The sequence below is a fragment of the Xiphophorus couchianus genome, chromosome 1 (assembly GCF_001444195.1).
Source record: "Xiphophorus couchianus chromosome 1, X_couchianus-1.0, whole genome shotgun sequence".
NCBI lineage: Eukaryota > Metazoa > Chordata > Actinopteri > Cyprinodontiformes > Poeciliidae > Xiphophorus > Xiphophorus couchianus.
The window spans coordinates 9,925,474-9,949,851 of NC_040228.1; the positions used below are offsets into that span (position 1 = coordinate 9,925,474).

Consider the following 24,378-nt stretch of genomic DNA (forward strand, 5'->3'; position numbering starts at 1 on the left):
GCCATTAAATTCGAATTTTTAAGTTTTATTGTTTTTCCTCTTTCTCTTTCACATTAGAGGCAGAAAATGACGAAGGCATGGCGGACAAGAGTGAGGAAGTCTCCAGGAGTCTGACGGAGACCTCGCCTGCCCCTTCGGGCCCCAGTGGCCTCGTTGTCTTCGGGCGTCTGCTGCAGAAACACAGCTACGTTAGCGCCCTCGTCATCATGATGGTAAAGTAGAGTCAACATGTGACACTTTATGCAGCTATGGCTGTGGTACACAACTACTGTTTCTCATAGAGGAAACGTATCTGCAGCCATAGTAAGACAACCTGTGGTAATTACAGAGCTGTAATTGTTTTAGTGGTCCCACAGTGGGACTCACACAGATCAGTGGAAATGGAACTGGAAAGCCACTGGGAGAAATTGTGAATTAATTGCGTGAGCGCTTTGCATTAGACCACTCAGTCCGTAATGAGTAAGCAAACTACTCCACTACCAGAGCTGCAGAGAATGGCGTTAGAGAAAATAAATGCAAACAAACTTATATTTCGGTAAGGACTAATAATTAATCACTCTTGTACTCTTCATCTTTGCATTTCATTGCTCTTAACTAACCATAATGTAGCAAAGAAAAACTACAAAGGTCTGAGCAAATAAGGTTTGGTTCAAAATCAGTGAAGGGCAGAAAAAACAACTTTTAAAGAGTAAAATAAAAAAAATCACATTTTGTCCTGTTGATGGATTGCTAAGGCTAATCCTGTATCTAATAAGATACATGTAGCTAATAAGCTAGGCTACATGATTTGGGTCATTTAATCATGTTTAATTTCCACGTTAAGAAATTATTGTTTTTCACAAAATCCCGCGTTCACCAATATTTTCTACCTGTAAGACATTCCAATGAAAACTATATGACAGACGATGTTTTATAATCCTTTTCCAGTTGATCAGAGTGTCTAGAGACATTCAGGTAGTTATCTATGATTTCCAGTTTTTTATGGTTTAAATATCTCTGTGTTTTAGACACTCTCCAATTTTAATCAGGCAGATGTGTGTTGATCTTCATAAGTTAGGAAATGACTATAAGAAAATAGCTGCTTTCCAGAACTTGGTCATAAGTTATGGTGTGTTTAATTTGTGTCTGGAGTCTGGGCATGCTCTCAATGTAAATAAGAGAACCAGTGGGATTTGCTAATTGTCTCAGATATAATCAATAATATCTTATTATTGATTATATAATAAGATAGAATTTCTCTCTCTTTTTAATGTGTTCAAACGCTAAAAGAACATGCTCACAAATAGAAGTTGCATAGTAACCTGAGGTAAACCTGAGGGGGGAAAAAATCTGTTGTAAAACTGTCGAACAACCTGATTCCTTTACATCTAGGTGTGGAGTATAACGTACAACAACTGGCTGACCTTCGCCCTGCTGGTGTGGTCCTGCTTCATCTGGATGATGCGAGACCGCCGGCGGTACGCCATGATGTCCGCCCCTTTCCTTGCCGCCTACGGCACTGTCCTGGTGGTGCTGGGCTTCCTGAGCGGGCTGCGTTTGAGCCGAGCCGAGCTGTATCCAGGGCTGCCCCCAGCAGTCATAGTGGACTTTGACCTGAACAGCTACCATCCTGCACCTTGTGTCCACCTGGGAGCCAAGGTGAGTCATGACTCATGAGATCCATCAGTCTAAAATGGAAAAACTATGACAAACATGTGTATTTATTTTGTTGAAGTTTTGCAGAAAAGACAAGATTTCCTTCAGTATTAGATGAACTTACTCTACGTTGCAGAACAATCCAAGACTTTCGCTAATATATTTTTGTAATAAACATGAAATACAAAAACAAAAATGTGATAAAAATGTGTCTGAAGTTTTGGCAACATCCTAATGTTGAAGTTGGACATTTAAGCTCCCTTAATCCAGCATAATCGAACTTTTAATCGAACATTGTTCTAAATAATCTTGTAAAATTAAAAGTATTAACAGGTCTGACCTCTCAGCTTTTCTGCCGCGGATGTCTGAAAAATATCTGAACCCAGTCAATAAATCCTGGAGTTTCTGCTCATGATTCGCTGCCTTCTTCTTCTGCAGGTCTTCTACACCTTCAGCTTCTGGGTGATGTTTCGCCAGCAGCTGAAAGAAAGAAAAGAGGAACAGAACATGAAGAAGGAATCTCTTGAAGACATTACAGTCGTCCCACGTAAATGAGCTTAAATTGCTTCTCTCAGTGTCTTTTTTGGACAGAAATGAGACATATAAAAAAAATTCATCCTCACATCATTCTGTTTAGTTTGTTGTAGTTCTCGCAAATATTCATCCTTTTTCTTTCACTTCTTTTTGATTTCCTTCGTCGCAGCGGAGGAAAGCCAGCCGTCACCACTGGTAGGGATGCTGATCTCAGGGGTCAAAGGGCTTCTCATCAAATACTGGATCCTGTTCTGCTGCTCCATGTTCTTCATAGTAAGCTTCTCTGGAAAGGTGAGTAATTAGGTCATTATTATATAATAATTAATTTATATAATTCATTTGATGAAACATGCAAAGGATTTTTTGATCCTATTTTTTTTCCTGGCAACGAAGTGTCTAAATAATTCTCTGAAGTAAAACGTAGATATGCTGTATTTTCTTAATGCTGTGCTCTATAATCTATAAACAAATTAATAGATGTTGCAGAGTAGCAGATTAATGCCCTATCTATCTATCTATCTATCTATCTATCTATCTATCTATCTATCTATCTATCTATCTATCTATCTATCTATCTATCTATCTATCTATCTATCTATCTATCTATCTATCTATCTATCTATCTATCTATCTATCTATCTATCTATCTTTTTCTGTCTGTCTGTATGTATGTATGTATGTATATATACAGTATATATATATACAGTATATGTGTGTGTGTGTGTGTGTCCAGTTAAACTTATTTGATTATTTTTCACTTGATCAGGTGGTTGTGTACAAAATCCTCTACATCGTCCTCTTCCTCCTGTGTGTGGTTCTATACCAGGTTAGTGTATTTTATTATTTGGTGAATCATTATCATTATTATTTAATTCAGTATATTAATGTCATTGTTTAATTTAGCAGCCTGTTCTAATTTATAAGACACTGTACTGTAAAAATACATAGAAATAATCCTGAACAGTATCCTATTGTTGGCCTGAAGTACTTTGCATTTAAATATAGTGTTGTTGAAGTGGTTGAATTAAAAGTATTTGTCTAATGATTACACATATTGATTTATAATGTGGCAGTGTAAATGAATAGAGATTGAAACTGAAGTATTTGTTGTTTATTTTGCAAACCTATGCAACAGTAGTTTGGTGGCACCCCTAAACGGACAAATAATCCTTGCTTTGTAGTCATGGTTCAAACCAAATGTTTAACCTTAAGCGCTTTCAAGGGTTTCATCAGACTTTGAACCTGTTCAGAAGGAACTTCCATGTGTGTTAACATGTTAACCAGCAGGTTAAGTGGATGTATTGGAGGGATATGTTGTGAAACATCACATCCTGTCACATCTTTGTAGTTTTTCTACCTGTCAGATTAAATTAATCGGTACAGAATGACCCTGCGTCCTGAAGTGAAGGGATCTTCATCAGTGGAGACAATACATTTGCATTGTGTTGCATTAAATTACATACAGTATTTTGATATGGTCATTGCTGTGCTGTTTGAGTAGGACTTGCATAAATGTAAATGCTGCAGCACTGGTTCACTTGCTGCATTTATTGTGTGTGGGCATCTGTGGCAGTCTTACTGCTGCAGATCAAATTATAGTTAGCACAGTGTGATCTCCTATCAGGTTTATGTTCAGGTCAGGAAATTTCTGAAAGCTAGTGTGGAGATGCCAGCTTGAGCAGGTTCTTTGGGAACACTGAGCCAAAGTGCCTGTTGGCAGATCCAAATGTCTTATTGTAAAGTAGAGCAATCAATTGTTGGCAGTGGTTTCTGCAAAATTTGCTGTCTCAAATTTTACCTGATGGGTTGCATCCTTTTTCTTTTTTTTTTTTTTGTCAATGTCATTTTTATTTGTTTATCTATACCAAAATATTCAGCTATATAAAATATCTATATAAAATATTCAGCTGAATCAGTAATTAAATGCCAAATCTGCCGTCTGCTTGATATGGAATAAACAGTAAAGAACTTCATTAAACTATGTCTGCGTATAAATAATGTACAGCATTTTCTTTTGTTGTTGTTTTATGACTATCTAATTTTTCTATTGTGTTTAAAAGAAAGTGTGGGAAAACCTGCTCATTGTACAGCATCTGAGTTAAATAGACTACTACATCTGGACAGACTAATTGAATCTACACAAAATGGATTAGATAAAAGATGGACATTTTGCATTAAGGGAATGTGAACCTATAGCGGCCAATAAAGACATAAAGTCATGGTGCTTTTAGTTTTAAACTTAAACAGACATTTGAACTAGCATCAGTGAATCATCTAGCTTTGATTCTGCTTGAACCCCTGAAGAAACGCGCACACACACACACACACACACACAGCCACCGCACCAATCTTCTCTGCTGTTTTTCAGCTAAAAGTATCGATTATGACTGTCAAGCTCGTACGCAACCATTTATTTTTTTTGCCATAGTTTTACTGGTTTTCCTTCCCCCTATTATGTTTCTGCTGACCTTTTAGAGAGACAGCGGGCACTTACTGGAAGGCCTTAATGGCTGTGGAGATTACATGAGACAATGTTATTTCTCTATTTGAACAACATCAGCATCAACCTGGTGTTTTACATACTCACACAGAGGGGGAAGCACCGGCAGAACAATCAGTTCTCATGTGTTTCCTCACAGGAAGCCCGCGAGCTCTGCACTTATATTCACTTACGGTGCTTTCAAAATAACAATCACCCCTTGAACTATTTTCACACTTTTGCGACATTAAGGCCACAAACTTTAATGTGTTTTATTGGTATTTTTATGGACCTACACAAAGTAAAGGAGGAGGAAAGTAATACATGTTTTTTATTTTCACTTATAAATCTGAGACTTCTACTCCTTGGTTTTGAGAGCCTCCACTTAGGGAAACTGCAGCTGCAAACTCTGTATGCCACACTTTTGAGGTTTTATTTGCAAGTCCCCAGCCCCCAAAAAACACAAAAACGTTGTATTATGTCCTTTCCTTCAAGAAAACAAATGTTTTTCTTTCTTTGTTTACTTTTCATATTCTCTTCCCTCAGATCCGGTATGATATTTGGCGTCGGGTTCTGAAGACGTTCTGGGCGGTGGTGGTGGGTTACTCCATGCTGGTGCTGATAGCCGTCTACATGTATCAGTTTAGGAGCGTTTCTGCCCTGTTCAGACAGATCATGGGCATGTCAGAGGAAGGGTGAGTCTCACTTTTTTTTTAAAAGTCTCACTTGTATGGGAACCTGGATAATTTTAAAAAAAATTCATCTCCCTCTTTCCTCCCCAGACTCCGTGACCTGGGTCTGGAGAGGTACAGCACAGTGGAGCTGTTTGCTCGTATTCTGCTTCCTGCTGTCTTCCTGTTGGCTTGCATCCTCCAGCTGCATTACTTCAACTCTGACTTCCTCGCTCTAACTGACCTGGAAAACGTACCTGTTCGGGAGACTAGCAGGTGAGACTGGAATGGGACGCAGTTTAAACCAAACACCGGACGGCGCAAATGCTTTAAAACCATTAAAGGACCAGACCCACTTCTAATCTTGAGCAATCATTCACCGAGCTTTTTGAGGGTTTTCCAAATGTTTTTCTTGGATATTGGCTTCCTCCTTTCCTCTTTTAACTCAGGTTGGTGGCTGCTGTATGAGATAGTAATAATAATAATAATAATAATAAAAACACTTCTGAAATGGTCAGGATTTAAAACTGGTCCAAAACTAAACTATGGAAGACATGCTGATCTGGACCGTTTTACAAAATTACAAGACTAAGTGGTTCTTTGCAAGTCTATGACGTCAAATGTTGTTTTACATTTGCCATGTAAAATACGGCAATGTGCATGTAACTGTACGCTGTGCACAGTTACACTAACCAAACCAGCATGAAAACATTTTAAACGTGCTTCTATAGCCATTGCTTTTTGAATGTTTAAATCTTGAGGTGACCAGGGACCCATAAAATGTAATGCATGTAACCAGTTAAGCCTAGCTATATTTTTTGATCAGTCTGACTGCCTCATGCCTGTGGGTTCATCTAACGTCCTGTTATCTCTCCTCCAGACAGGAAGAACTCAAGAATTCAGTCAATATGATTGCAGACTTGTAAGAACTTTCTTAATTTCCTCCTAAATGTCTTGCTGTACTTAAGAATCACAGTTTGTATGACGTATTTCATGTCTAGCATTAAAGCCGGTGGAGCTGCTGGTGAAGCAGTAGAGCAGGCTGCCCTTACTGTACATGGAGGCTATTAACGCTCAACGACGACGTCCAGAGTTTGATTCCCAACCTGAAGTCGTTTGCTGCTTTGACAGCTCCTCCTTTTCTCTCTGCCCATTTCCTGTTTGATTACTGCAAATAAAAGCCATAAGTTCACAAAACCTGCGAAAAATAATGTGTAGGAGTAGATTTCTTTATGACCAGACAAGTCAAACAAAAGTTGCTGTCTTTCAAGTCTACAACTTTAAAATGTTTGTGGCAGTAATGTGTTTTAAATTGACACCATGTTTACAATTTCACCCATACCCCCCTTTTTTTAAAATAATGTTTATTTGTTACTTGCCCCTTTTGTTTTACACTTTCAATCTCTTAAAGCTGAGTTGTAAAGGGACGTCCTTTGAAAGAAATTGTTCCGACGAGAGACTTTTGAGAAAATGTGGTTCAGTTCTGAATCCATTGATTAGAACCTGTTTGTGGCTGTAGAGTGTAACATCAATACTGCATAATTTTCAGAAATGATTCGTGAAATGAACAAAAACAATGAGGTCATTTTGCACGGGCATCATTTAATGAGATGCTGTCATTTCCTTCCCAGCATTAAAGAAAACATCAAAAAGTTACAGAAAAGGTACGACTTTCCTTCAGATCCTGACTTTTGACTTCTGGATTAATTTATATCTTTTAAATCGGTTTTGATATACAATGTTTCCTTTTGTCAGTTATTACCAAGGAGTTACTACTGTTTAACTACCTAAATAAATGCATTATTGAATACATTTAGCCAGACCCAATGTGTTGAGAGGAAATGTGTTTCTCTAAGTGCACATGCTCTGGGTTTTGACAGGCTTGTGAAGGAGCAGACAGATAATAGTAGAAGTCAGGAAACTCTGGACAACATCGGAGTCCAGACACCCTCTGAGAAAGCAGAGGGTGTCTGGACTGCAGAGGAGCAGCAGGAGGCAGCAGAAGAAGGTAAATACTGTCCTGTATTCAAAAAAATCAACTTAAAACTTATTTTTGTGAAGGATCGGGTCAGAGTTTCCAGCAGCATTCTTTTCTTTAAGCATATATCAGCTGCCAGAGCTGCAGTCTGTTTAATTTATCAGTCGTACACAGGTCTCTCTGAACTCCTTAGTAGCTGGCTGCTGCGGTTTAATACGGTAATTTATTTTAATTCAGATTTTATTGGCTGAAAGAGAGCCAGGACAAAATGCCTCTCATAGCGTTTTGGACTTAATGCATACGAATTGTCTCCAACGACTCCGTCTGCGATCCGTTTCTCCATTTAGAAACTGTGCCAAGCAGGCCGGAGGACAAGTGGGTCACAATCGTGGACCGGGCGAGCCTGCTCATCATCCAGGCGGCGTCTTTACTCCACCGGGTCCAGGAGCTGAGCTGGAGACTCATGGAGCTCCACAGCCTGAAAATCGTGTCTTCTGGCATCATCTGGGTGTCACTTCAAGAGGTTGAATGGATGTTCAGCTCGTCAATGTGAATTGTTTCCAGTTTTGGTCAGACTGTATCTGCTCAGTTCAGAAACAGTGTTATACACAGCCTGGCTGTAATATTTTAATGTCTTCACATTTTTTTATTTTATCCCGTGTCAATTAGAAGTCTTAATGTTTCACATTGAGATTTTACATGACAGGCCAACAAAAGTAGTGACTAATTGTGACATGGATGGAAAATGATGCATGGTCTTCGACAGCTGTAATCATACTGAACTTCAAAGTAACACAAATGGTTCCTCTGAATTTCAGTTTGGATCATCTTCACAAAGGAGGCTAGATTCAAATGCACTCCACACTTTTCAGATTTAAATTTGTGGAAAAAGCTTTACTTAATCTTCATTTACCTGACTATGTAGACTTATATGCACCACTTTTTCTTGATCTATCACATAAAATCTAAACGAAATCAAAGTTTGTAGCTGTGAAAAAGGATGATTTGACGGATTTCATCTTCATAGGTGTCCCTGATGAACTTCCTGTTCCTGGTCCTGTGGGTGTTTGCGCTTCCGTTCCCACGACTGCGCCCGCTGGCCTCCAGCATCTCGGCAGTGTGGGCCTGCGTCATGGTGGTCTGCAAGATGTTTTACCAGCTCAAAGTGATCAAACCTGTGGATTACTCCTCCAACTGCACCGCTGTGAGTTCACCTCACGTCAGTTTTCAAGCTCATTTCGGTCTTTCCGTCCTTCTCTCGTCCACTTTCTTGGCTTTCAGTTGGGCACGGATCAGAATCCCATTTTGTGAGGATTTAATATTAAGATTAAATTGTTTTATTTAATCTGTGTATTCTCAAGGAAAACATGGACCTCCAGAAAGCCCGGAGATGTGACGATTGAGTCAAATTTTCACAACCAGTTTAAAACCTCTTCCCTTTTGATGTGTTTTCTGCATTTTTCCATTTATTTATTTATTTATTTATTTATTTGATCTGTTTACTAAATTGTAATACATGATAGTGATAGTCAGGACAAGAATACATAAAACTGCAAGTATGTGTCAAACCAAAATAGTTTTTATAAATCGTTATTCTTGTAAAAAAAAAAAAGTCAAGGTAAACTCCTTCAAAAATCAGCTTTTTTGTGTCTTAATATTTCTCTTGCTTTACTTTTTTGAACTCGATGTTGGGGTTTTAGGGCTTACTGGCCTCCAACGGTTCTGGGCTGGACGATGGAGCAGATTTGAGGGGAAACCTGATGGAGCTGCTCAGGAGGTCCGTTCTCTACATCGAACCTGTCGACCCGGTCTACTGGTGCGGAGCTCTGCGGAAGTGCGAGGGGAGAATCCTGCCCTGTCTCAGGGTACGATCAATCAATCAATCAATCAATCAATCAATCAATCAATCAATCAATCAATCAATCAATCAATCAATCAATCAATCAATCAATCAAATTTTATTTGTATAGCACATTTCAGCAGCAAGGCATTTCAAAGTGCTTTACATCATTACAAACACAGAAACACAATGCAAGATAGAATCAATAATCAAAACACAGCATTAAGTCAAGTTCCATCAATAAATTTGTAATTGATTACATTTCAAATACAATCCTAAACAGGTGGGTTTTTAGTCGAGATTTAAAAGAAGTCTGTGTTTCAGCTGTTTTACAGTTTTCTGGAAGTTACGATGAAATCTGGTTTCTACTAAATTCCTTAATGTTTTTCTACCTGAAAGTTAAACAAACAAACAAAAAAATATTAATGCCAATATGTTTTCAAAAGCAGAAAGGATGAACTTTGAAAATTGAAGTTTCTTTTGACGGACTTGGGTTGTTTTGTCCACGTTGTAGAACCATTTGATGGTACTCGGGTTGCTTGTTTTCGAGGCGACTGTCCATCGCCACCAGCTTTACTTTCGTCTCCGCAACGACCTGAAGTCTCCTCCCTTCAGCATTATCTTCCAGTTCATCACAAGGCAGCACCTGGACCACGGCGTCCTGCCCTGCGTCAAATACTTCATCAACTTTGGCTTCTACAAATTTGGACTGGAGGTGTTGCTTTTAAAGTTTCTAAAGTGCCCTTTGCTGCCTTCACTTACCTGAATATGTCTGACTTCTTTCACTGTACTTGTTCCGTAGATCAGTTTGATCATAGCGGTGAACGTGATCGGTCAGAGGATGGACTTCTACGCTTTGCTTCACTCCGGCGCTTTGATAGCCGTGTTGTCTCGCCGCCGCAGGAAGGCCATTGGAGAGGTTTGGCCCAAATACTGCTGCTTTACAGCCGGGCTCATGGTGTTCCAGTATCTGCTCTGCATCGGCATCCCTCCTGCTCTCTGCGCCGGTACGCAAATGTGTTCAGTTTGATTTGAATTAGCTTTGGTTTGAATCCAGCTCTTGGACACCTGCTTTCAAACATGACAGAGTAAAAAGCATGTCTGCTGTGGTTTTATTGACAAAAATGTAATAAAATGATCTGAATTTGAAAGTGCAAAAATATCCATTACTTTATTTAAAGGAGACAGTGTGAATTACACAACTTTAGTTGTTCATCATATAAATATGCTGGATTTAGCCAAACAGTTTAATTTTATCTCTATTTTTGGTCAGGTCAAATAATTAAAGAAATCAAGCACTATACTGCTTATGTGTCTAAAATGCAAACTTTAAAACACATGTTTAAAAAGTAAACTGTGAACCCTTTATTGCACCTACAGTACAGACCAAAAGTTTGGACACACCTTTTAATTCAATGAGTTTCCTTTATTTTCACGACTATTGACATTGTAGATTCACACTGAAGGCATCAAAACTATGAATAACATGTGGAAATATGCACTAAACAAAAAAGTGTAAAACAACTGAAAATACCCCTTATATTCTAGTTTCTTCAAAGTAGCAACCTTTTGCTGTGATTACTGCTTTGCACACACTCTGCATTTTCTTGATGAGCTTCAAGAGGTCGTCACCTGAAATGGTTTTCACTTCATAGGTCAACCTGCCCTGTCAGGTTAATAAGTGGGATTTCTTGCCTTATAAATAGTCATGAAAATAAAGAAAACCCATTGAATTAGAAAGGTGTGTCCAAACTTTTGGTCTGTACTGTACATGTTTCTAATTCTTAACGCTGACCCTGGGTTTCTATTTACAGACTTTTAAAACAGCGTAGAGTTTTATAAACTTTAGTTGCACACATAAATCAAGAAACTGTACACCTATAACATAACAAGAAGTGGAAAAACTAAGAAACTCAGTGATACACAGACTGAAACACAGAGGACCCAACGTAATGCTGGTGTACACCTGGTGTACATTACGTTGAAACATTTTAGGAAATTTGCCATTGGTTTTCTTTTACTTTGATATAATTTTATGCATGTCATTACATCAGCCATGATCGAATTAATTTCTTCTTGCATGTTCTGGCAGATTACCCCTGGAGAACTGCAGCTCACCCTTTGAACTCTAACGTCATAAAGTGGTTTTACCTGCCAGACTTTGCAATGAGACCCAATCCTTCCTTTATCTTCTGTGAGTGGATCTTTGCTTCTCATTTCTTTATTTGCTCCTGTGTTTCTACGCACCAACTTCTGACCTCCATCTCTGTCCCTGCAGACGACCACCTTCTGCTGCTCTGCTCATCTCTGCAGTGGCAGGTTTTTGTGGAGGAGAACCGAGCCGCTGTGCGACTTCTGGCTGGAGACAACGTGGAGATCAGCCGCAATTTGGATCCGTGTTCCTTCAACCAGTTCGTACCAGTCGACAACTTCCTTCACTGCAGGTCGGCATTGTTATTTTATGACGTTTTGTGAATCTTTTAAGAATGACGTCTCATCCTGTATCCATGATGTCAGTTATTAGCTAAAGCAAAATCAAGTTGGAATAATTTTAATATATTTTGTGTGTTTTTTCTGATCTTTGACATTGTGTTTTGCCACCAATATTGAATCAAAGTGTTGCTTTGCAATCTTCTTCGCCTTACTTGACAACATCTGGTTAGCAGACAGTATCTAGTGGTTGAATCTGAGACTTTCTAACTACTCCTTGCTGTAGCTTAGTAATATTTTTCAGTTTGCTGAATGAGCATGGAGCTCAGAGGCTTCAGACTTGTTTACACACCGTTACCAGGGTGATAATAAATATTATTATCTGGCACTGTAGGCTGACAACTTTATTTGCAGAAAGTTGCCTTCACTGCTTCACTTAAGAGTGTGCAGATTTAGATTTTCTTCTTCTTTTATATACTTTATGCACAGCAGTACATAAACAGCATTGAACTGAAATAGTTACTAATTACAGTGACTGGCGAAAATACAAAAATTGACATGGTATATTATGCGTTTCCATTCTTGTACTTTATTTTTATGCTCTGACTATTCTAGTCAGAAAACATTTTATATTCTATAAAATGTTTTTTTATGTTTTGCATTTGACAATGATCCTGTCATTTTGGCTAAACTTTTTCAAACACTTTTAGTAGTATTGCATTATTTAATTATTTGTCCATGTAGTTTTTTTTTTTGTGGTAATTTTTATCCTGTTTGGTTGTAGAGATTTTCTCCTAGGAGCTTATCAAAATTCAGGTGATGCATCCTGGCCTATTTATGCAGTAACTTAACTGACGTTTGGATGTGTGACATTAAACATGAGCATTTTATTTTTTAGGATATTTGTGATCAATTTTAGATAACCTAATGACAACTTTCTAGCTTTTTTCAAATGGAAAACATGCAGGTGTGTGTGTGTGTGTGTGTGTGTGTGTGTGTGTGCGTGTGTGTGTGTGTGTGTTTTGTCTCCAGGTCCTACCTGGACATGGTGAAGGTGTTTGTTTACAGCTACTTCTTCTGGCTGGTCCTCTGCCTCATCTTCATCACAGGCACCACGCGGATCAACATCTTCTGCCTCGGCTACCTGGTGGCCTGTTTTTACTTCATGCTGTTTGGCGGCAGCGTCCTGATGCAGCCTGTCAGATACATCCTTCGCCTGTGGGACTGGCTCATCGCCTACACCTGCTTTGTGATCGCCATGAAGAACCTCCTGTCTGTAAGTGACAACACGGCACAAACACAAGGCTCCCATCTTTGAAAGACAAAAACGGTACGGCACCGAATAATTTCAGACATGCAGCTTCTTGTTCTCAGATTCGTCAACCGGCTTTGACCCATTTATTTGTTTCCTTCAGCTTGGCGCTTGTGCGTATCTGGACAGCCTGTTGAAGAACAGCTGCTGGTTAATTCAGGCCTTCAGCATGTTCTGCACCATCAAAGGCTACGATGTTCGTAAGTGTTTGCCGTAGTTACACATTAACAAGTACAGTGGCCTGCTCACATTTTCATAGCCGTTTCCCTCCCACCCCCACACTTTTTTATGTTGCAAACTGTATTTTAATGAGATTTATTTTTAATGTGTTAGACAAGCAGAAAGTGGTGCATCACATTCCCTACCGGTGTGTTGGTGGTACTCGGCGTTGGGGGGCTGGGTGCTCGGGTGTGTGTCAGGTCACTTTCCTTTTGGAAAGTAAACCTTCACCCCGGTGTTAAGTCTGAGCTGTATAAATATATCAGACATTTCTGTTTAGTAATTCCTTTACCATGTTTAACACAAAAATAGTTTGGGATATTTTAACTTTTAAAATAAAACTGACTTTTAATGAAAAGCTTGAATGTTGTTCTTTTAAAAATGTGCTTCTAGTCCAACAAACCAGCCTCAAATATTCCACTTCATTAAATACAACTGTGCTTAACACTCATTTGGTTACGAATTGAGTCTGTTTGTGCCTTGAGACGACATTCATAGTCTGTAAAAAATGATTTCCGTCTCTGTGCGTCTCAGCTGAGCCTACTGATGAGTGCGAGCTGCCGGAGGGCGAGGCCGGCATCGTCTGGGATGCGATATGCTTCACCGTGCTGCTGGCACAGAGGAGGGTCTTCCTCAGCTACTATTTCCTCTACGTGGTGTCGGATCTCAAGTCCGCTAAGATATTGGCATCGAGGTCTGAGTTCCAGTTATTTATTAAACTTTTCTGGAGACATTTGCAACGTTTAAGCACACGAGAGGCGCTTGATACTTTAATAGGTTCATTATAGTGTTTATTATAAAAAAGTCCGCCTTTTCGTTTTTTAAGCAGCCTGTTAATATATAAGTAATTACTACAGTTTGCTGGCCCCCATTGTGAGATACAACTAAATAATTACTGATAATGTAACACTGGGTTTTACTACCACCTGCTGAAAAAAAGTAAAACAAACAAAAATAATTAACTGTGTGTGTTAACTTTATCTAAAGTCATCTAAATCAGAAATTTGATTCATCAATGTGTGAACCTCAGAAAACCAGATATTTTCCTCTAAAAAGGTTTAGAAAAGAACTATTAGGAATCCACAATAATCTTCCAAGCTAGTAAAATAAACACACACACAGGAAAATGACGCCAGCAACAGTTAATTGGTGTTAACTTCTGTTTATCTCTCTAAGGGGCGCTGAGCTGTTTGAGGCCAAAGTGAAAAAACTGGTTGCAGCCAGATTGGAGATGGAGAAGAAATCTGTCGAGGCACTCAAGAGACAGTAAGCCTGAATAGGAAACGTCTATCAATCAGTTAATGGATGTAGTATATGATGATGACTGGCTTATTTCCTCTCCACTTCCATCTTTATCTTCTCGTGAACGAGTAACGAGGGGGTATAAACTTCTTTTTCCCACTCTCTCTGTAGGATGGAGAAGATTAAATCCAAACAGAAGCCAACTCCTGCTGCGTCTGACAGAGCGGAAGCGCCAGCAGATCCGGAGCAGACGGCATCAGGTGCTGCTTGCTTACATATTTTAGCCTGTAAAAGGATAGCTGTCTATGTTACCATGGGGATAAGGTCTACTGGAAATATCTATATCCATATTAGATCGAGTATCCGACAAGTCAATTAAGTAGATAATTTTTTTTTTTAGCTGAATCCAAAAAGAAATTTTAAAAACCGATCAGCAAAATCTTCTATATTGGTTCTGAACTGGACTTTTTTAAATTGCTTGGTTGTTCCCATGATTCATGGCAGGCGACGCAAATGCAGCAAAATCTGAGTGTGTTACTCAGGTTTAAGGTCGGGGGATTCGCTGCGTTTCATTTTGACCATCTGTCTTTACTCTTACCGGTAAAATATAAGCAAATAACCAGAATGGACTGTTTATTTGCAGGTGACGAGGAGAACGAAAAGAAAGATGCAGGAAAATGGTGGAAGCCTTGGGTCTCTCGGCCTGGAGGTGAGCGGCGAAATCCATCTGAAACCTCTTGAACGTTTCCACATTTGGTCACTTTACAGCCACAGAGTTCACCATCATTTCAGTAAATTGAACATATATTTTTTTTGCGGTTTTATGTGAGACACCAACACAATGTAATAAAACTTGCTAAGTGTAAGGAAAGTTTGATACCACTAAACAAAATTCAATGCAACATTCAAAAGTCACCTAATTGGTAAGCAGAGTGACCTTTACTGATGAGTGAGAAGCAGAAAGTTATTGTTCAAAGAAGTTCTCTTTTTAAAATTTAGATCAAAATCTTACTTTCTGGTCAGCATTTAAAACACTGTGGTGTGAAATGCTGCACATCATCCCGCAGGCGGCATATTCCCACAGTGAAGCATGACGGTGGCAGCATCATGTTGTGGGGTGCCTTTCTTCAGGAGGGAGAAGGGAAGCCGGTCAGAGTTCATAGGGAGATTCTGGAAGAAAACATGCCAGATGCAGCAAAAATATGATTTTTTTTTTTTCAGCTTCATAATTATCTTCTACTTTGTATTGGTCTCTCATATAAAACTCTAACAAAATCTATATAAAAAAAACATTGAAGGATGTGACAAAATGTGCACAAAATGAAAGGGTATGCATATTTTTTGTAAAATACATTGTCAAATTCTCAAATATCTTTACTTTTTTTCCCTTCTTAGCCTGAATCTTAAAATAAAACATGTATATGGAGTTTTGTTTTTGTCTGGTTGCAGAGGTTGTTTTTTTTTCGTTAGGCTTCTTTATTCAGAGGGGTTTCCCCTGCTTAATGACAGTTCTGACTTTGGTACTAAACACAGTGGAGAACAACTGTGGCTACCACCTGTTTGAGAGCGACAGCGAGGAGGAAGAAGAAGAAGCTACAGAGATGAAAGACGGAGAGGAACCACCAAAGAAGAAATCAGCTTTTCAGGTAAACAGATGAAGCAAAACAATATGTTAAATTTTATTTTTTTAGGCTGTCACACACTGACAGATAAGCGGATAATTTTTCTGATGAAAGGAAACATAGAGTATCTCAGCAACCTACATGTTTATGTTCCAGTGGGCGTATAATGCCTGGACTACCAGCTCCAAATCGGCCCTGAAGGATTTAAAGAAAGAAAAGAAAAATATAAAGAAAGAGGAGAAGAAGAGGGCCAAGACAGAACTACAGAAGCAGCAGGGTGAGACAAAAAAAAGTCACAATAACCAAAAGACTGGATAAAAAAAAAAAAAAAATAGAGATACAAACTGAATATTTTTCAGGCATAGACAGAGTCGATTCCAGTGAGGATGAAATTGATGAAAGCACTGTGGCGGAAGAGGGAGAAGAAGAAAGAGGTGAGCAGACCTGAGGGGGGCGTTGGTGTTGTATTTCTATATAACTCTGTTGTTAAATTAAAACAACAAATAGTCAAACACCGAATCATGTCCACGTCTCGTTCGCATCCCGCAGAAAACATCCTGCAGCGTGTCCTGAACACGCTGAAGTTCAGCTGGCTGTTTCTGCAGTCTCTGCTTGACGATTTGACGGACAGTCTGAACGACTTCTGCAAAGACAGCCTGGACATTTCCAAAGTGCTGCGTTTGGAGCGAGCGTTGCTCAACCAGCAGCAAAAGAAGGTGAGATGACAAAACATCAACCCGATGACTGTTAAAGTGAGAAAACACTTTTGTCCCACCTGGATGTTATCTAACTTCAAACTTTGTGCTGCAGAAGGGAAGAACAAACTCTATCGGTGTCTTTGCAGGGAAAAGAAGTGAGTCAGGAGAGCGTGAAGCAGTTTTACGAAACCTGGATATCCCGTCAGAACACGTTGTCATCTGAGGAAGGTCTGGACGCGCTCTCTCCTCCTCCGACCCCACCTCCCGTTCTCTCCTCACGTCACGTCTATGTGAAACTGAAGAGCGAGGCCTCCAAAATGTCCGCGGGAAGCAGCTTTGACAGGTAGACCTCTGGACACAGTCTTAATTTTATACATCTGCTTCTCTTGTATTTAAAAAAAAAACAACAACAAAAAGAATAAGAGGAAAGCCTCTGTCTAACCCCACTCGGTTCCTGATCATCTTCAGCTGTACGACAGATGAGACGATGCTGGGCTCCCGACAGCCAACGCAAGAGGAGCTGGATGAGCCTCCCGTCGCCCTGCCCGCTTCCCTGCTCCGACGGAGGCTGATAAAAGAGGCAAACATCGACCACTGCTCCTTTGAGAACGACATCCTACCACAGAGGTGAAGGAACGGGGATGTTGGACTCGCACTTCGGTCGAAGTACAACTACGATTCAAACTGTAACCAAAAATAGTGCAGAAGCATCATTTCACCTCTCCATTTAGCAAGAGTTAAGGGAAGCATAAGCTAATATATTTGGGAGATCTCAAATTTTATGTATGATTTCATCAGCATTTCAAAGCCTAGCTACACTAAAAAACTTTAAAAGAGTGTCACTTGTGTTTAAAGCGTTGCCATGGGGTAAATTATAATAAAGCAAAAAATCAATAATCATAATCAGAATTTATTTTATTGTCATTGTGCACGAAAGAAAGCAGTACACAAAAATAAAAAAGCTACTCTGGGTAATTAGTCCATAAGTAAAATTTTGGTTTGTTTGTTGGTTTGTCAATTATATAGTACTTCTTATTTTAAGTATGACAGAGTATTAGGGCCATGCTAAGAAAATAAAAAAATGAAATTACAAGAGTAAAGTCATAGTATTACAACTTTATTCTTGTAATATTACGATTTTGGTCTCATGTTGTCATGACTTCATTCTCTTACTACTTTATTCTCTTAATACTATGACTTTATTTTCGAATTCTATAACTTTATTCCTGTAATATTTCTTAATTTAATCAATTTAGTCTTGTAATTTTATTTATTTATTTATTTATTTATTTATATTTTCTTTGCATAGCCGTAATACTCCGTTGTATTGTTGTGACTTGGTGGAAAGTTTGGGGGCTTTTTCTTATTTTTTTGTAAAGCCAAGAAGATGATGACCATCAGCACGACGACCCAAAACAAGATGAGGACGTTGAGAAGGACGAAGAGGTTAGTGAAAAATCGGATCAGGACCAAAAGGTAGAAGATGGAGACGACCAACAAGATCATCCAGACCTGGAGAAAGATGAGGTGGATGAAAAACTGCAGCAGAGAGAAGAGGGTGAATACCCCAGATATGTGGAGTGTGCCTCAATGACTAACCAACAGAGCGAGGAAGAAAAAAGTCTCGAGTCTCCTGCACCTCTGACTCAGGAAACCAGGAACCTCACAGCCAGCGAGCTGCTGCTGAACAAGTCAGTACACACAACAACCAGTCAAAAGCAAAATTAGAGGCGAAATCAAACCTTTAGCTTGTCTGTTACATAACATGAAGACTTTCTCTTCTTCCTGCCTCCTTTTCTCCGGCCCCGCAGCATGTTTGAAAACGAAGAGATCTCAGAGTCTGATAAGTTTTTCAAGACGTTGCCACGGCCGGTGAAGCTGCTCTTCGCTCTCTACAACACCATGGTGTCCAAGTCAGAGATGCTGTGCTACTTTGTCATCATCCTCAACCACATCGTGTCGGCATCGTTCCTCTCACTCATCCTGCCCATTCTGATATTCCTCTGGGCCATGCTGTCTGTGCCGCGGCCGACCAAACGCTTCTGGATGACGGCTATAATCTACACGGAGGTAGGTCGCTGCATCGGCTGCCAACATGTTCATATTGTTCCCTCTTGTAATAAATAGCTTTTGTTTCATGTTCTTTAATTAAAGTGAGTACTGTGACCTTCATGATATATTAGTCAGTTCGATTTTAAAATGAGCATAGAGGGCCTTTTTTCACTTTATCACAAACTTCAATGTGTTTTATCGGGATTTCAGGTGATAAACCTGCACAAATTAGAGCGTAATTGTGACTTCAATTTGAATTGAGATTGATACTTGATTGTATTTCTTGATTATCTTTGTGCTGTATGTTCTATAATGTTCTCTGTCAAACTTCTGAGGTCTTTACACACCAGCTGGATTTATGCTGTGATTAAGTGACACACAGGCAGACTCTTATTCACTTCAAATGTTTCTTCTGAAGACAGTTTTTGCTACTAAGTTTTATTTGGTTTAAAACAAATAACGTGTATACCACAATTATGCTCTGCTTTGTGTTGCTCTCTCAAATAAAATGCATTGAAGGTGGTCGCTACTTAGCACAGTATGAAAGTTGAAATGCTTTCTCAAAGCACTGTTTGTTTGTCAGTATTCCTGAAATTCTGCCTTTCGTAGGCCAATAACCTGTTTGGATTTGTCTCTTTTTTCTGTCCCAGCTTACAGTCGTAGTGAAGTACTTTTTCCAGTTTGGTTTCTTCCCCTGGACCACGTCTGCTTACAGAGGAATCAACGCAGACCGGCCCTTTGCCCTGCCAAACATCATCGGGGTGGAAAAGAAAGATGGCTACGTCCTGTTTGACCTCATCCAGCTGCTTGCTCTGTTCTTCCACCGATCTATTCTGAAGGTAAGTCCTTCTTTTTGCTTAAATAGCCCCGTCTGACAGCGTCGACGGCAGTGAGCTGGGTAGTTCTCATGCCTCTCCGCAAACCCGCAGTGCCACGGGCTGTGGGATAACAAGGAGGTGGAGATGCCTGACTTCTTCAAGAAGCTGAAGAAGAAAGTGGACAAGAAGAAGATGACCGGAGTGGATAAGACGGGGTGCAAGGAGAAATCGTTGCGGCGGCTGAAGTTCCTCCCCATTCAGGCCTCCACCACCTCCATATTCTGCAGACAAAAGCAAAGTAATTCTGAAGAATCTGTTGGTGAGAAAACAAACATTTTGCCTGTGAGCTGCCTTTTAACCACAAACGCATCTAAAAGTTTATTAATGTAAGTTTTCTTTGATTGTTTTTTTTTTTTTTTTGCATTGAAGAGGAGAAACCAAAGAGGCAGCGCAGCAAGAAGAAGAGGGCTCAGTGTCGCACCGCTCCTCTGTCCAGGAAGCAGCGGATCAGACAGCATATCAGAGAGACGATGCTGCAGGCCAAAACCGCCTGCATAGAAGTGTACGTTGTTTCTCTATGGGGCTTTTCAAAAGATATTCTCACTTTGTTCACTATTTATAGTCCGGAGGTTTAGTGGCATTGAATTACTGCTTTTATTTTACAACCTGCTCAGAATTTGGTGACGTTACAACAACATATCTTAATGCATGTTAGTAGAACCTTATGTGATTGCAGGGTTTCCCCCAGTGTATTATAAGCCTGGCGGGCCACCAGGCTTTACTTGTGCCCCCACCAGGCTAAGCATTGCTTATTTATTTAAGTCTTTTTAAAATGTTTGCCTTTTTTTAAGACTTTATAGTTGGTGTCCTGATATTAATCTTTCAATAACACATAATTATCGAGTGATATTTTAAAATTTTCTGCCAACCTTAAACATTTTTTAACTCAAAAACACAACGGGCCGCTGGATGACTGACTGCCCCAGGGCCCAACCACCGGGCTTAGCAAGTTTTCTGGGGGAAACCTTGGATCGACCAAAACAAAGTATTAGTCTATGAAAATGAATATTTAAATATCTTCACATTCATTTTCAAATAAATATCTGAAAGTGTGGCAAGCATTTGCATTCATTTGATACCCGTACACAGAGTGTACCAGTTCCAAATGTGAATTTTTACACGTAGAATAGGGCGCCATGATTAGATCTGACCTTTTTTTTTCTTTCAATGCATGGACGAAAACTAACACGGGACCTGACCATGAGGACACAATCCTCCTTACCAAACTTAGTGATGGCAGCAGCATGCTGTGGATATCAAGATGGACGGGGAAGCTGAGATTACAGTTAGATGAATAGGGATGAAAACAGATGCGTGCCACACTTTTCAGATTTTCATTTGGAAAATATTTGAAAACTATATTTCTCCTTCCTTCTCACAATCTTGGTCTGTCATTTGAAACCCACCAAAGTACATTTGTAGTTGTACTGAGACTGAGGTGTGCGAGTTTACCTTAATATGTACTTATTTTTGTGAGGCAGTGTTTTGGAGCAGAGCGAAGTGTGACGTCTCTCTCTCTCTCTCTATTTCAGAGCTCTTCACATCTATCTCCCCATCAGGCAGTTCTTCTATGACATCATCCACCCTGACTACAGCCCCGTGTGTGACGTCTACGCCCTCATGTTTCTTATTGATGTCGTCAATTTCATCGTGACTATATATGGATACGGGGCCTTTGGGGTACACACATAAGCACAATTTTCTACCGTATGCGGTTAGGATTACACAGGATTCTGTGTGGAACATCACCCAGTTTTTGTCTCCTCTTTAGAAATACTCTTCCTCAGTGGACATCTCAGAGACTCTGTCAGAGGACCAGGTTCCCGAGGCCTTTCTGGTCATGCTGCTCATCCAGTTCGGCACCATGATTGTTGACCGCGCCCTGTACCTGAAGAAGTCTCTGCTGGGAAAATGTGTTTTCCAGGTTGTGCTGGTGTTCGGTATACACTTCTGGATGTTCTTCATCCTCCCCGGAGTCACAGAGAGGTTAAAGCTTTTGCTTTTCTTCAGACTAATTTACTGGGATAAAGCCGATTAACCTTCGCCATAAACTTAGACTTGGCATAAAGTTGTGGGCTATGTTTAAAAGCTGGAAATCAACCAATTTTAAAACTAATATTGATTCAGAATTATAAAAGAAACTTGATAGCAAACAGACAAGCGATATGCTTCACTAAGGGACATTTCACCAAATATTAGAGGGTGTGTGTGTGTATATTAGATATTTTATTTATAATGCAAAACTTGAGAGGACAAGAGGAAATCCACAGTACATTCCAACTCATGCTTCCAACTTTTATTTTGTTGAAGATAAGGTGCCCAAATTCCGCCACGCCGAAAAAAAAATGAATTCAGTAATTTTAAGCACTATAGTCATGCCTGTAAGCTAATCACCTGGGACGTGTAGATTGGGTTTGTATTGCTTTAAGAATGTATAAACTCCTGAGAAAGACACAACTTTAAAAGCAAAGAAAGGAAGGGACTGGACTGACATAAATATCACTTTCTTTATGACAACCTGAGTCTGTTTATTTTCTGTCATAATAACCTCAGACAGTGAATCTGTCACTTGGTAATAAAAAGACGCCGTTCAGATGGTTGATGTCTCTGCTTATCTCTGTCTGCTCCAGGAGGTTCAACAGCAACCCGATTGCTCAGCTTTGGTATTTTGTGAAGTGCATCTACTTTGGACTGTCTGCCTATCAGATCAAGTGCGGCTACCCAAACCGCATCCTGGGCAACTTCCTCACCAAGAACTACAACTACCTCAACCTCTTTCTCTTTCAGGGGTACGATTTCCTTCAGCAGTTACCTCAAGCATAAGTAGAAACATGGTAGCTTTTAAAATATATCTGCTTGTGTGTTTGCTTTTTTAATTGGCTGCCTGACTCTCTCCTTTCAGCTTTCGGATGGTCCCTTTCCTTACTGAGCTGAGGGCCGTGATGGACTGGGTTTGGACCGACACCACTCTGTCTCTCTCCAGCTGGATTTGTGTTGAAGATATCTATGCTAACATATTCATCCTCAAATGCTGGAGAGAGTCTGAAAAAGTAAGAGAGTGTGCCTTGCAACAGCATCCATAAGCATCCCCAAATTTACATGAAATTTATTTGGATTTTGTGTGACAGAACAACAGGAAGTAGTGCATAACTGTACTAATTTTGCAAAGAATGCTGGATAAAACTTTCAGCCTCTAAATGTCCAAACCTGATGGACACACATTAAAAGATTTGCAGTTGCAGTGAATGCATGCAACTGCATTCACTGCAATACATTTACTTACAGGATGTATGTACACCGTGTTCCAAATTATTATGCAAATTGGATTTAAGTGTCATAAACATAAATTTTTTTGTTGTGCTATTAAATTTCTAGATGGTATTGTGTGTCAGGGCTCTTTGAATCACTATAATTAATTTCAGAGAGCTGGGTTGATTAGTTTGTCTGGTGAGCTCAATTACAAGACAAATTCATTGGATTCAGAGAGCAGCTGTTAAAATGCCCTTACAAAGCAGCAAACAGTTATTTGAAGCTGCTGGTGCCTCTGGAACCTCAAGGTGGAGGATCCTCCAGAGGCTTGTGGTGCATGAACCACAAGCCTCCGCTAACCAGAGCTCACAAGCAGAAACGTGTCAGTGGGCCCAGCCGTACATGAAGATTAATTTTCAAACAGACTTGTTCACTGATGACTGCTGTGCAACCCTGGATGGTCCAGATGGACGCAGTAGTGGATTGGTGGTGGATGGCCGCCACGTCCCAACACGGCTGTAACGTCAGCAAGGAGGTGGTGGAGTCATTTATTGGGCCGAAGTCATGGGCAGAGAATCATTGGTCGGCTCCTTCAGAGTCCCTGAAGGTGTGAAAATGACCTCAGCAAAGTATAAGGACTTTCTGACTGATCATTTTCTTTCATGGTTCAAAAAGAAGAACCGTACCTTCAGTAGCAAAATCATCTTCATCATGACAATGACTGCTGGAAGGAATACCACTGTGTCATTGGCTGCTATGAGAAACTCATGGTGTGGTCACCATCCTCCTCTGACCTCTGACCTCAACCCTATTGAGAACCTTTGGAGTTTCCTCAAGCAGAAGATCTGAATGCAGCTCATATCAAACCAGCAGCTCTGGGAAGGTTTTCTAATATCCTGCTAAGAAAGTCAAGCAGAAAATATCCACAAACTCACAAGTTCAATGGATCAAGAATTGTGCTGTGATATCAAAGGTGATATGTTAACATGTAACTCGGTCTGTTAAGATGGTTTAGATTGAAATAGCTTTTGATTTTAGTACATATGACCACTTAATGCTGCACATTCAAAGAATGACCGTTTGCAGATCTTTATAATCCATAAAGTGTTTAGAAAACCTGCTGTGCATAATAATTTGGAACATTTTGCATTTTGAGTTTTCTATTTTTGAACAACTACTGTTCTCATGAGGAGCTTTGTTCAGTAAAATTTGATTTATACTGTAATAGTTCAGGACTTCAAAATCATCATTTGCATTGACCATTTAAGAAAATCTGAGAAAATATCCCTTGCATAATAATTTGGAACACGATGTATATTGACTTCATATGTATCAGGTTTTTATTGTTAAAAATGAATGAAAAATAACTTTCTATTCACAAGCACACTCTGCTTTTCGTTGCTCTATCAGACGAATCCTAACAAAATTAATTGAAATTTGCCATTAAAATGCCAGAAAATGAAAAAGTTCCTGTGGTATAAATACTTGCTATGGTAGCACTAATTTAAACTTATATGAAGTTATGACTAAAAGTGCATA

The 24,378-nt window shown here is 39.6% G+C and overlaps 1 protein-coding gene across 1 annotated transcript in view; it reads left to right on the forward strand.

The window, feature by feature from the left end:
• The window catches only part of LOC114149175 (piezo-type mechanosensitive ion channel component 2), a 40,365-nt gene that overhangs the window by 10,743 nt on the left and 5,244 nt on the right, over positions 1 to 24,378 (forward strand). The window contains exons 12-49 of the mRNA XM_028024823.1: positions 58 to 212; positions 1,372 to 1,638; positions 2,074 to 2,182; positions 2,339 to 2,460; positions 2,936 to 2,995; positions 5,195 to 5,343; positions 5,431 to 5,595; positions 6,200 to 6,241; positions 6,951 to 6,983; positions 7,200 to 7,327; positions 7,645 to 7,820; positions 8,325 to 8,501; positions 8,998 to 9,162; positions 9,652 to 9,852; positions 9,940 to 10,144; positions 11,230 to 11,331; positions 11,416 to 11,581; positions 12,600 to 12,843; positions 12,983 to 13,079; positions 13,633 to 13,792; positions 14,275 to 14,364; positions 14,512 to 14,600; positions 14,984 to 15,049; positions 15,874 to 15,986; positions 16,119 to 16,239; positions 16,322 to 16,396; positions 16,512 to 16,678; positions 16,807 to 17,003; positions 17,129 to 17,287; positions 18,040 to 18,351; positions 18,472 to 18,730; positions 19,363 to 19,551; positions 19,642 to 19,849; positions 19,960 to 20,092; positions 21,123 to 21,270; positions 21,362 to 21,576; positions 22,221 to 22,379; positions 22,493 to 22,640. Of these exons, the coding sequence (XP_027880624.1) occupies positions 58 to 212; positions 1,372 to 1,638; positions 2,074 to 2,182; positions 2,339 to 2,460; positions 2,936 to 2,995; positions 5,195 to 5,343; positions 5,431 to 5,595; positions 6,200 to 6,241; positions 6,951 to 6,983; positions 7,200 to 7,327; positions 7,645 to 7,820; positions 8,325 to 8,501; positions 8,998 to 9,162; positions 9,652 to 9,852; positions 9,940 to 10,144; positions 11,230 to 11,331; positions 11,416 to 11,581; positions 12,600 to 12,843; positions 12,983 to 13,079; positions 13,633 to 13,792; positions 14,275 to 14,364; positions 14,512 to 14,600; positions 14,984 to 15,049; positions 15,874 to 15,986; positions 16,119 to 16,239; positions 16,322 to 16,396; positions 16,512 to 16,678; positions 16,807 to 17,003; positions 17,129 to 17,287; positions 18,040 to 18,351; positions 18,472 to 18,730; positions 19,363 to 19,551; positions 19,642 to 19,849; positions 19,960 to 20,092; positions 21,123 to 21,270; positions 21,362 to 21,576; positions 22,221 to 22,379; positions 22,493 to 22,640 (5,771 nt within the window). The remainder of the gene's footprint in view (positions 1 to 57; positions 213 to 1,371; positions 1,639 to 2,073; positions 2,183 to 2,338; positions 2,461 to 2,935; positions 2,996 to 5,194; positions 5,344 to 5,430; positions 5,596 to 6,199; positions 6,242 to 6,950; positions 6,984 to 7,199; positions 7,328 to 7,644; positions 7,821 to 8,324; positions 8,502 to 8,997; positions 9,163 to 9,651; positions 9,853 to 9,939; positions 10,145 to 11,229; positions 11,332 to 11,415; positions 11,582 to 12,599; positions 12,844 to 12,982; positions 13,080 to 13,632; positions 13,793 to 14,274; positions 14,365 to 14,511; positions 14,601 to 14,983; positions 15,050 to 15,873; positions 15,987 to 16,118; positions 16,240 to 16,321; positions 16,397 to 16,511; positions 16,679 to 16,806; positions 17,004 to 17,128; positions 17,288 to 18,039; positions 18,352 to 18,471; positions 18,731 to 19,362; positions 19,552 to 19,641; positions 19,850 to 19,959; positions 20,093 to 21,122; positions 21,271 to 21,361; positions 21,577 to 22,220; positions 22,380 to 22,492; positions 22,641 to 24,378) is intronic.